Source organism: Aptenodytes patagonicus, chromosome 1 (genome assembly GCF_965638725.1).
Source record: "Aptenodytes patagonicus chromosome 1, bAptPat1.pri.cur, whole genome shotgun sequence".
In the NCBI taxonomy this organism is placed as follows: domain Eukaryota; kingdom Metazoa; phylum Chordata; class Aves; order Sphenisciformes; family Spheniscidae; genus Aptenodytes; species Aptenodytes patagonicus.
Window position 1 is genome coordinate 212,632,089 of NC_134949.1, and position 12,261 is coordinate 212,644,349.

At 42.6% G+C, this 12,261-nt stretch overlaps 1 protein-coding gene across 1 annotated transcript in view; it reads left to right on the top strand.

Moving 5' to 3' along the window:
- The first annotated feature begins 1,897 nt into the window (after positions 1-1,897).
- TRPC6 (transient receptor potential cation channel subfamily C member 6) overlaps positions 1,898-12,261 on the top strand; it is a 114,154-nt gene continuing 103,790 nt past the window's right edge. The window contains exon 1 of the mRNA XM_076329884.1: positions 1,898-2,040. Within this exon, the coding sequence (XP_076185999.1) occupies positions 1,898-2,040 (143 nt within the window). The remainder of the gene's footprint in view (positions 2,041-12,261) is intronic.

Here is a 12,261-nt window from a genome sequence, read left to right on the forward strand (position 1 = left end):
GCCTGCCGATTAATAGCTAAACAGTTATAACAGGTATAAATTCGATCTAGCACATTCCAATCAAACCTGTCATTATCTTGAACCCTTTGAGCCCCACGTTGGGCGCCAAAAAGGACTGTTGTGGTTTAACCTCAGTCAGCAACTAAGCACCACACAGCTGCTCGCTCACTCCCCCACCGATGGGATGGGGGAGAAAACTGGAAGGGTAAAAGTGAAAAAACTCATGGGTTGAGATCAAGACAGTTTAATAGGTAAAGCAAAAGCTGCACACGCAAGCAAAGCAAATCAAGAAATTCATTCACTACTTCCCATGGGCAGGCAGGTGTTCAGCCATCTCCAGGAAAGCAGGGCTCCATCACGCGTAACGGTTACTTGGGTAAACAAACTCCATCACTCCAAATGTCCCTCCCTTCCTTCTTCTTCCCCCAGCTTTATATGCTGAGCATGATGTCATATGGTATGGAATATCCCTTTGGTCAGTTGAGGTCAGCTGTCCCGGCTGTGCCCCCTCCCAACTCCTTGTGCACCCTGGTGGGGTGGTGTGAGGAGCAGAAAAAACCTTGACGCTGTGTAAGCACTGCTCAGCAATAACTAGAACATCCCTCTGTTTTCAACACTGTTTCCAGCACAAATCCAAAACATAGCCCCATACTAACTATTGTAAAGAAAATTAACTCTATCCCAGCCAAAACCAGTACAGGATGCACTCATTTTAGCTGTACATTTACCACATTTAGTTATAAATATTCCCTTATGAAATAGTAAGTCTATTACGTTTAATGTGAAAGATGCCTATAGATCATACATTATTTCTTCAGTGCCTTACATTTTTTCCTAGAAAAATTTGTATTTTAGTATATTTAAGCTCTTACAGTCTACATAAGTAAAATAAGAATATCATCAAAGTGCTACCAGTGAAGCAGAACTGAGAAATACAAGTGGACTGAGTTTTGCTAAAGTGTTATTATTGCAAAACTATTGTTTTTTTGCTAAGAAAGGTGCTATTTTGCCCCTGCTCTTATCTGAAATTATTAGAGGTGATGAAAACAAGTTCTGCTGTGAAACAGATGAACATCATTTGCAAAAAGGACACAAGCACAGCACACGCTCTATTTCCAAGCTAAAATGAAAGAAGAAGACCTGCTCCTGCCTCCTAACAGCGGGAGCTAACCGCCAGCTGCACACTTGCAGTCCTGCCAGATTCCTGGGGGAGTTTTGCGCGGTTTTTTTCAGACCACCGTGGGCCATGCTGTATACAAAGTGGTTGAAGGTGAGCACTGTCCCTGCTGAGGTTGTCTTTGGAGTATAACCCCTCTTTTTTGGGCTGTTTTGGAGCACAGGTACGTCCACCTCTACTCAGAAGGCTGCACCGTGCAAGCGCGGGCGAGACGGTGTCACCGGGGCGGCCGCTGACCGCCAGCTCCGCTGTAGCGGGGCGCTGCGGCTCCGGCGGCGGGAGCCGGGGCGGGGCAGGATCGGCTTGGAGCCGGCGGGACCGGGCGGGAGCCGGAGGGGGCGGCGGGACCGCGAGGGCGGCGCGGAGGGTGCACCGCAGCCCCTCAGGGGAGGCGAGCGGAGCCCGCCGCCCTCCCACCCCCCGCCCCTTCCCGCCGGCCGGGGACAGCCGCGCCAGCTGACGCGCCGCAAACTTCACTGCTCCCGTGCCGAGCGCGCCTCGCCTGTGGCGCGGCGGGCGGCGGCGGCGGCACCGGTTGACATAGTAACCCCTCGCCGGGGCGCGGAAGGAGCCGGTGCGCCGCGCTGCCCTCCCTCCCGCGGGGGACGCGGCGCTGTGAGGAGACAGAGCCGCAGTGCCGCGCTCCGGCCGGTTCCGCGCTGCCTCCGCGGCGCCCTGAGGGAGCCGCTGCGCGTCCGGGCGTCTCAGCCGCGGGACAACATGAGCCAGGCGCAGCCCTACGCCCCGCGGAAGAGCAGCTCCCCGGCGGCCGGCGCCCGGCGGAACGACAGCCAGGACTACCTGCTGCTCGACGCGGAGCCGTGCGAGGAGAGCGCCCTGCCGCCCTATGCCTTCTACCCCGTGTGAGTCCCGCCGGCCGGGCGCGGGGGTCCCTCCCTCCCTCCCTGACTCCCTCCCTGCGCGGGCGCGGAGCGGGCCGGGGCGCCGGGCTCTGCGCTAACTCCCGCTGGAGGGGGCGCGGCGGCGGCGGGACAGGTGCTGGCGGGCGGGGGGGCCGGCGGCGCGGGGCCGCGCTGGCTGCCGCCCCCGGCGGGAGGTGCCGCTGCCCGCCCGCTGCGCTTCGGCTGGGGCAGAGCCCGTGGCGGGACCCGCTCGTGGGCAGCCGCGGTGGGGTCCTGGTCATCTTTCCTCGTCTTCCCCGGTGGAGGAGCGGGGTGATTGCGTTTGCGAAGGGCGGAGGAGCAGCAGTAGCACCTTCGTGCCCAGCTGGCGGAGGTCTCCTTCCTAGGCGCAGACCGTGATACCTGCCCCGCTGTAAGGGAGGCGAAGGATGGCTTCCGTTTGCTGTGGAGAGTGGTGCGAGAGACGTCGGTTTTACTTAAAACTAGCGGTATCTAATGGGTTTAACATAGTTACAGAAATTTTAGCTCCTACGACAAGTTGCTCCCACAGCGAGATTGCACACTACGGACGTGTTCATAAAACCGTAATCCTTTCATTACTGCATTTTGTCAAAATCATGTAGCCTCGTGTAATTTGATTCTCTTAAGTTTTGCCGGATAGTTATCATTTAAAGTAGGGTGTAAGAACATATACAATAAAAACTAAATGAAACATAAATTATAAAGGTTCCAGGAGTTGCAATTTTTAACATCCAGATCAATTGACATTCAGTGTTGACAGCGTCCCTCTGGTTATGTGTTGTCAGCATGACTTCTGTAATTACCACTTGTTAATGCTTCTGAGGAGAAGCTATCCCACAGAGGGGGAAAATGGGTATTAAGCAATGCAAGATGAGTCCTAAAATCTCAGGTGATTACCAGAAGATGTGTACTTTCTTTTGTACAAATTGTATTTTTTTGCTTAACTGGTAAATTCCAGTTATCAATCTCTCCTGGTTTTTGCTGTTTTATCTATGAGGGACTTACCAGCCACTTACCAACTACCTGGATCTAGGAAAGGAATAACAGCAATGAAACTGGCAACACTCACAGTGTTTGATTATTTATAAACTCAGCTAAGAACAACCAGAGTTTTCAGAATTCACTGCTATATTACTATTCCTAAGTGTCTTTCTGCAGTACTAATTCAGTATGCTCATAAGAGCGTACATTATTGCACATTGGACTTAAACCCTGTCTCAAACTATATGAATGCATCTGTCTAATGAATGCTTTCCGAAGAAAAACCTCATGATTAGTTCAGAGATTGGTTCTGACTAGTGGACTTCAGCGTTGAACTAATATGGCAATTCTGAAGTTCCTTTGCTGTGTACTCATTCAGAATGGTTGTGCAGCTATGAGAGGATATAATATATCTTGCATAAGTTATTCAAAGCATCTCCTAAAACAAAATCTGCAAGGTCTGTGGGGTGCTGATATTTTCACTTCAGCAGTATAAGCCTATGCTAGTGGCTCTTGGTCCAGCACACAAGTGTGGAGATCACCTGTCATCATCTCACAGTGGTGATAAGGAAAGCCTACATCCTAATCAAGTTGCTTTGTAGAAATAGGGTGGCACTAAATGCAGGAATTTATCTCCAGTTATGTCATGTCACGTCAAGGCCTTAGATGACTGATTCAGTGGCGCAGGTAGGTCCAGGACCCTGGAGTCCCTCCCTGATGGAGGTGTTTCCATCAGTCTTTGAGAGAATAGACAGAAGCTACCTGATAGATGTGGTGGGTATAAATTTGAGGAATATGCCCCTTAGAATCATAGAATCATTTGGGTTGGAAGGGACCTCTAAAGGTCATCTAGTCCTACCCCCCTGCCTTGGGCAGGGACATCTTCGACTAGATCAGGTTGCTCAGAGCCCTGTCCAACCTGACCTTGAATGTTTCCAGGAAAACATTCAATTCTTAAATTTATATACTTGCTACTAAAAAGGGTGCTTTAGTGGACCGTGCTTGTTTTTTAGATGCCACATGGGGAAGCTGTCCTTTGGGGCTTCTCTGGATGTGGAAAGGAACCACTTCACAGGCACCCGTAGACAATGCCTACACGCAACTGCTTCAAGGACTTCCTTGAAGTCCTGGCAGGGGTGAATGCAGTGACTATAGGCTTCTCCAGGGTATGGTGATTACTAAGCACAGATTTTGAATTTTCCTGCCTGAATTCCACCTACGTCACATTTTAGGTACATTTTGCAGATCTGTTTTTTCACCAGAAGGCATTAGTTTTAGTAGTGGCCTTCATATGGCCAAGAACATAATCAGATGGCCCATGTTTAGGATATACTGTTTATAATCTTTGTCATTTACGTGCAGTAAGAATACTTTTCTCTACTTTATTTGAAAATCCTCAAATGACCAGTATTTCTTGATGTTATTATGGTAGAGAGTATTATATGAATCTTATCTTCTATCTGTAGAGTCATAAGGTCTCTGGAGATCCCAAGGATACTGCTGAAGGGCCTGTATTACCCTGACAGATAAATAATGTAAAATCAATATTTCATGTGCTGTGAATCTGCTTGGACTCAGTGTGCATGCCTTATCCAGTCTGTCCATACACGGTTTGTCAGTGTTTATTCTTTAGCTACTTCTCCAGAAATGTGTCAGCTCAGGGAGCTGGTTGTGCTGTTAGGTGCCATGTTTTTCCTTGAAGTCCTTGTGTGAATCTTTGGTGACCATTTGATTATGAGTCTAAACCATGGGGTTTGTGGGTCTGTCCATTAAGATGGAGCTACATGTCCCTTGAGATCGAATGGTATGTCTGTGCTTAAATGCGAACACAAGAAAATAACCCTCCAGATTACATCAGTTGGTGTATTAAAATGTTTTAACTAAAGCTACTTACATTTCACTTAGAGTATTTCTTGGTATAACCAATTGCTAAGGGTATTTTTTTTCAAACTAACTGAAAAATGATAGGTATCATTTGCACGTGCAAAAATGCCTCGAGAACATCTTGTGTGATGGTGATTAGTGCAGAACAGTAATGTGGAGTACAGCTGAGGTCCAAAAAAAGCTGAGGTGTCCCTCCTTTTAAACATTACTGAGAGGGTGACACACTTACTGGTGTAATATGGCATGTGACACACTTACTGGTGTAATATGGCATGTGACTGTCACTTGAAAAGTGGTCTGATACCAAGGAATAGTTTTCCTCAAGTGGTGATTTAGTGCTAATGCTGACGTTATTGCGTGTGTTTGTAGAACATTATTTTCATGTGTTGTTTTGTGACTTCATTTAAGTGATGTAGTGGCTGGATTCTAAAATAACCATTTTAAGAGAACTATTTCTTGTATTTGTAGCTAAAGCCCTAATCCTTCAAACTACTACTTCAGTTCAGTGGTATTATTCCTGAGCCTTGATATACAGTCCCTTTATAACAGCAAAAAATTGTCTGTTTAATAAAAGACACCGAGTTTGCCTTTTTTTTATCTTCCAGATGATTTTTCAGATGATTCATTAATTGTAAAATAGCATGGTCACTTTAAAAATTAGAATAATTGTCAGTGATCAGCCCAGCTGGCTTGAGGTTGTGTCAATGAGTTCAGCAGCACTGACTGGGTTATTCTGTTACGTTTAGGCTGAGACAGTATGGTGTGCTTAAATATTAAATTACCTGTAAATTGGAAAAATATTTGAAATACTGACCCATCAATGTTAACTGACTCTGTGAGTAGCAAGAGACTTGACAGACTTACTCATATATTTGAGGCTTTTTTTGAGTTTCAGTACTTGTGCTTAACAATGTGCATCATATCGAATGAGTATGAATTCAGTACCACTCTTTCTGAAGAACAGTTTTACTGTGTCTGAGGTAGCTGCTACCTTAGTTGCAAACAAGACTTCAGCAAAGTACCTTGGGCTCAGCAGCCGTGCCAAGTAGGGTCACACAGTCTTTTGGCAGTAAGTGGATAGAAGACTCTTACCTTTATTTGCAGTATGATGCAAAATGAAATTCTAGTGGGATTTTGTGCTGAAAAATCTTGCTTTTCTTTTGAATTCAGAACCTTTGGTAGGAAAAACACACTCCAGGCTATCTGCAGAATTTGTAATTAAATGGTTTCCAAAAGATGAGGCTACTTTTTAAGAATTTAATGATCATATATTAGCAATTATATGCAAGTAAATTCTTTCTAGTAGTCCTCTTCTATCTAGTCATCAAATCTGGCCCCTAATGTATCAAAAAATACATTGGGACATACATGTCAGAAGATTGCCTCCTGAAATACAAAAATGTGGATACTTTTTTTTTTTCCTCTTGTGCAAGTATTTCATTGGCAAAGAGCCTGGTTTTGTAGTTTAAAGCAGGATGGAAAGTGCATTTTAAGGTCTAACCCGAAATCTGAGTGCTGATGTGCAGTGGGATTTGAAAGTGATAGTACTTGTATGTAAACTTCCCTGCTGAAAAAATGTTATTGAAGAACAGATTGTCAGTGTACTAAGCTAGTGAGAATACACTAATTCAGTCAGACATCTGGTTATATTGCTTATTTATACTTTGGAATATTTTGCATTGTGAAAAATAAATATATTTTCTTATACATGTGAGGAAGAACAATTATGCATTAAAATGTCACTTGTAAAGTAAATGAGGCGCACAAATTATCAGATGAAAAGAGGGGAAACAAGGGTTCTGATGTGCATAACTGCCTTGAGGCGTAGATTATTCCTCAGCTTTTGTGGTTTTCAGATCAAGTGTTTCTCGGCACTATCAAACCCAATACATGCCACTTTAAAACCCTTTCTTTGTTAAATAATATGTTTAATAATTTTTTCCTGCCTGCAATATAACAGTTTCTGCTATTGGCATAACATCATTTTTATCTCCAGCCTCAACTATCTTGCTTGAAATGACCTGTAAAATTATCTTCCAGACTCTTCATTAGACATAATCTCTTCAGGGAATACTGTGCGATGTGGCAGCTGTGTTTCAGATTGCTAGTCTCTTTGCTGAGATGCTATATCCTGTGAAAATATATTGCAATAGTTTTGTTCACAGCAAAAAGGTGGAAGAGTTAGTATGGAGAGGTGTCACTTCCTTTTATAGCCTAGTGGATGTATCACTTTCCTATGAATTAGGACTAATGGATCTACTTCCTACTGGTCACAGGAAAAAAAAAAATGTCTGGATCTCTCGTTTTCTGGGTGACTGAATTTAATCCCCGAAGTCTTGGGTAAAAGAACATCACCATTATTACCAAGCCTCAGAAAATCCAGGTTTTAGTTCCCTCTGCATTTCCTACAAGTATCTAGAAGAGAATGCTTCACTTTGAACTAAAGATACGCTTAATGTTGAGTTCTGCTTTTTTGTCCCTAAATACATTTTTTAATCTGAATGAAGAATAACAAATAAATAATTTGTTTTAAATCAAAAGGAAATATATTTATTTTGATATTTCAGCCTGACAGGTTAATTAGTAAAAAAGAAAATCGGTCACGTGGTCTGATGTTTCCTGCCTCATCAGAAATGCGGAAAAAAGAAACCATAACCATGCTTTTTTTTGGGTAAGACATTCAATAAAGGTTTCTTTTAAAAGAGCAGCAAAGCAGACTGACAATATTTATTTCACCTTGGAGAGCTGAGGTCTGTTGCTAGTGAGTACTGCTCAAGCTTACCCATGCAGCTAAAGTGCATGATACTGGCCGGGGACAGGTGCGGGTTTGGTGGTCTTCAACATGCTCCGTTCCGGCTCATCCCTGGAGCAGACTCAGTATTCTGTAGATGGAGTTTTCTACCAGATCATTTTACGCTTTGAAGCTGTTCCAAAAACAGTGAGCTTATGGAGAAACTGGTACACAGCCTGAAAATTACCTCTCAAAGGTGAATTGAACCACGTATGTTCATTTTTGGTGAACACCTGCAGGATTTGTTGAGTTTAGTTGTTAGGCACTTTTGTATTCACTGCGTATGCTCACTAATTTAACAGTGAACTTCCTTTGGTCAGCTACATTACCTGAATGGTTTCCTATGCTAATACTTCATAATCTATTTTGCTTGACCCATTGTAGTATTTCTGTAGGTTTATTTATACCCATTCTTAAGAAAAGGGTATATTTGTGGATCACTCTTACATAGTTACTGAACGAATGAAAGTCACCTCCCTGTGGGACCTAATTTTATAAAACTGGAAGCTTTCCATGTAAATATAAGTCATTTGTTAAATTTGCATGAGAAAGGTGGAGTAGTGATTAAGAAATGTGTGGGATATATATGGCATACTTTTCACTGTAGATGTTAATAACAAGTGTGTTCTTTGTCATACAGCCTCCCATCAGCATTTGCCACCACAGAAGCTGAAGGTTATAACTGGCTACTTGAAGAATTCCTGCCAACTATCAGTATCCCCAAATAAAGGTGACTTGGCATGGTGGGTCTACCTCATCATGCTGTGTTTAGACTTTCCAGCTCTGCAAACATTAAAAAAAAGAAAATTTTGGCAGTTAAACTATATTCTTTATAACTTGGTTTCATACCTCAAACTGTGATGCAGTGCAAGGCAATGACTTAGCAAAGGGCTTCAATCTTAAAGTGCATAAAATGAGTCTTACGTACATGTTTGCACACATACTTGTGAGTGTAGACACTCGCACACAGAGCCTACTCAACAGGAGGCTTAAAGGATTTGCGTTGATAAGCAGTATTTAAATGTAATTTTTGATAATTAAATGTGGACAAAAAGCTTAGTGATAATTAAATTACATGCAGTTTTCTCTGGAATGGTTTAACATTTTATCTTGCAGTAGAATGGTTATTATTTGTTTAGCAGTGACAACTTAAATACATAATCAAGTGTACTATTTTTAGCGAAATAGAAGTTACGGAATATAATGTGAAGATGACTAATTGAAGACTGGGTTTATTTTCTACATCTATTTCTATACAACTACACTTTTTCATACCATTAGTGCAATTGACAGCACAGCTCTATTGTCCCCTTCAACCTAATACATCTAAATAAATGTTTGTCAATATTAAAAAAAAAAAAAAAAAGCAGCAAGCTTTGGCACTAGGAATGAAATGTGAGATTGGGTACAAGAACCCCAAGTAAGTGGAGTAGAAGAGGAACTGCATATCAAGAATTGTCATTTTAGGTGTGTTCTCAAAGCTACGTGGGAAGTGTGGATAGCTTGTTTTCTGCAAGAGTTGAATGTAATTTCCTTTTGTTTAAAAAAAGTTACTACTTTGAACAAAATGTCAGTGTTGTGGATGTGGATTTGCTGGGTGAAAGCTTTGTTGTGGATGGGCCACGTTCTTTTAATGTGGAATAGTAGTGATGAAATAAAAATGACAAATAGTAATAATAATAGTAATTGTGAATCACCAAGAAGTAGATGTGATGCCTGCTTCTTCGCTCAAACATTCCTTCAGTAGTGCCCTTAGTCATACCGCTGTTAATGTTCTCCCTTATACATAATTAATTAAAAACAAAACCAACCTTGCCCACTGCCAGCTCAGAAGAATGTGACTGGAGTTCCTTTTTTGCTCTTAGAAATTGATTAAATACTGGTTTTGATGTCAGTATTTATTTTAGTGAAGAGATTAAAGAACTGAGGGTTTTAAAAAATTATTTAGTATCTGCGAGGCCTTCCCATGCTGGTAGGAAGAAGGATCATGAACCAAAAGATCATGGTTGATGCAAACTGGATTTTAAAATACCCCAGAAAACAGAGTACAGATCACAAGGTCTGTATGATGCAGTGCTAGCAATTTTACAGAATATTCAGACTGGAGAATTTCCGTGAAACTTTGCTGCTTTGTTACCAAATCTGGAATGAAACAGTGCATCTCTTACAAATGGCACCTCGTATTCTTTTGAGTTAAGTCCTGGTCTATTGAAGGTAGTAGGAGTTTTACTGGATAGGCCAGGTGTTTAGCAGGTTCATATTACAAATTGACCTTAGTTTTAAATGACCAGCAGCAGCAGCCCCTTCTGACCATGTGCACAAATAGCTGTTCCAACAGACTTATGCTTGGCTCAGTTGTGGTATGCTAATAGTTGTGCACATGGCAGATTGTAATCCTTGAGCTGCACAGGAGACCTTCATATATTTCTAATCACGTGCTGGTTAATTGCTACTAATAAGGGCAAACTACTATGGAGCCAGTTGAATTGTTACTTTGAAAAGAGGACCTTGATTTCACCATGATACATAGGGACCCACCACGTGCAAGCAGGCAGCGTCTAACTCAGAGCTGGACGGCAACTAGCCTAAGACTGAGGAGGTGTTGAAAAGACTTTGCAGCCACAGGCGTCCCGGTTCCTCCTGAAGTGTTATTTTTACACATCCTGATCAGCTTAACTAGCAAATAGGTATGTGCCCAGCAGACTGACAAGGTGGGCTACAGTGCTGGTCTGTTGCCTCCCATCTTCTTCTGTCAGCACTGGTGTTAGTTCAAATGGACATTTGATTGTGCTGATTTTCCTCCTGGCCCAGTCTGGCTTTCTCCTGTCATGCACATTGACTGAATTTAGGAATGATGACTGATTGCTTAGAAGCCTTTCAAAAGGGAAGATTCCCTCATCTTTGAGGAGTGATTTATGTTTTCTTTCTCTTCTGTAAGGTTTTTGCCTGTGGTGTACATGTTTCAGCTGTTCTAGATGTGATTTTTCTCCCCTTTTTTTAGAACAGGTAGCCAGGTCAGATTGCTAAACTTTGTTAGTCCTACTCTGTGTACACGTCTTAGGCCTGCCAAGTGGTAATAATCCAATACTTGGCACTTTTTGTAAGGCTCTTGAAGTGCGTTGCAAACAGACGCGTTGCACACAGTCCAGCTGTCAGCCTTCCAGCCACTGGGTGCTTGGCAGCAGAGATAGTGGTTCTTACAGCAGCAGTGTTTTAAATCACGGATTGCGTCAACTGAACACCTCTACAGCACCTGGCACATCGCAGGAGAATGTAACAGCCGTACCAGCAGTGTGAATCCAGGAAGTACTTTTAACTGAGGTGCAGCTTGTGGGAGGAAGCTTTGGAAACTGGCATCACAAAGCTTGGAAGGTCTGTGCCATTGAGACTCATACCACGAACGTCACGATTGCCATTTCTCTGCTAATCGTGGTGTGGGAAGGTGCCCTCCCTTTCCCACGCGACCACACACAAGCCAAGTCACACGTAGCAGAAGCATGCTCATGGGTGGGGGCTTGTGATGGGGATGGTGTCTGATACATCTGATCACTTAGCAGTAGGCTCTTGCATCCGTCCCATGTGAAACAGCTGAGCTCGAGAGAGCTGTGTGTTGACTTGCAAACTCCATCACACAGGGAGCTTAGTGCCTTGAAAGATCCAGAAATTAGTTAAAATAGTGGATTGTAGTTTTCTTTTTTTCCCTAAGCATTTGCAGTATGTGCCAACATTTACGGTCGCATTCTGTGAGTTTCTAACCATGTTTAGTGATTTATGTGGCATCAAAACCATTGTGTTGATTTTTTTTTTTTTTTGAGTAATCCTTTCAGAAAACACAGTAGCATCTTTGAGAATTGTTCCTAATCAGCTGTTTTTCATGATCGAAGATTATAAACCAATTTCTCTTGTTTTGCAATGCAATAATTGATTTTCTGTATTAGTTTAGTTCCACTCTGCTAATCTTTGTTTTTATGCATTACTTCCTTAAGCTAATTTAAAATTACTTCCAATTTTGAAGTGTTTTTTTAAATTTATTTATGAAATATCACATGTACTAGAAATTTCTAGTTTATTATCTGCACTTGCTAAGTTTGTTGGATTATACATGAGTTGAAGATATATTTCTTTTTTTTTTTTTCCTTGCTGGATTTATTAATTTATAGTTAACTCCAGTAAACCTACTATGACCCAAATATATTAGGTAGAGAAAGATTTTTGAAATGGTAATTTAAAACTTATGGAAGTTTTATTTTGGACACATGTGGGAGAGGAGTCTTTTTAGAAGTTACTATAAATGTAAATAGTACTAGTGGCGCTTACTTGAAGGGAAATCCCATGCTCTGAGAACTCTTGAGCTTCTCTTAGCTCTCAAATGAAGGACGAATCCATAAGCTTATGGATCTGCCTGCACCATGTCCACTGCCTGGCTTTTGCTTTCCTCTGTCCTGGTAGGAGCACATGAACCAAGATGGTTGCTCAGAGGGTGCAGGCTCTGTATAGGAACAACATGCTCCAATGTACCAGGGAGGTGAAATTAAATTAACTCT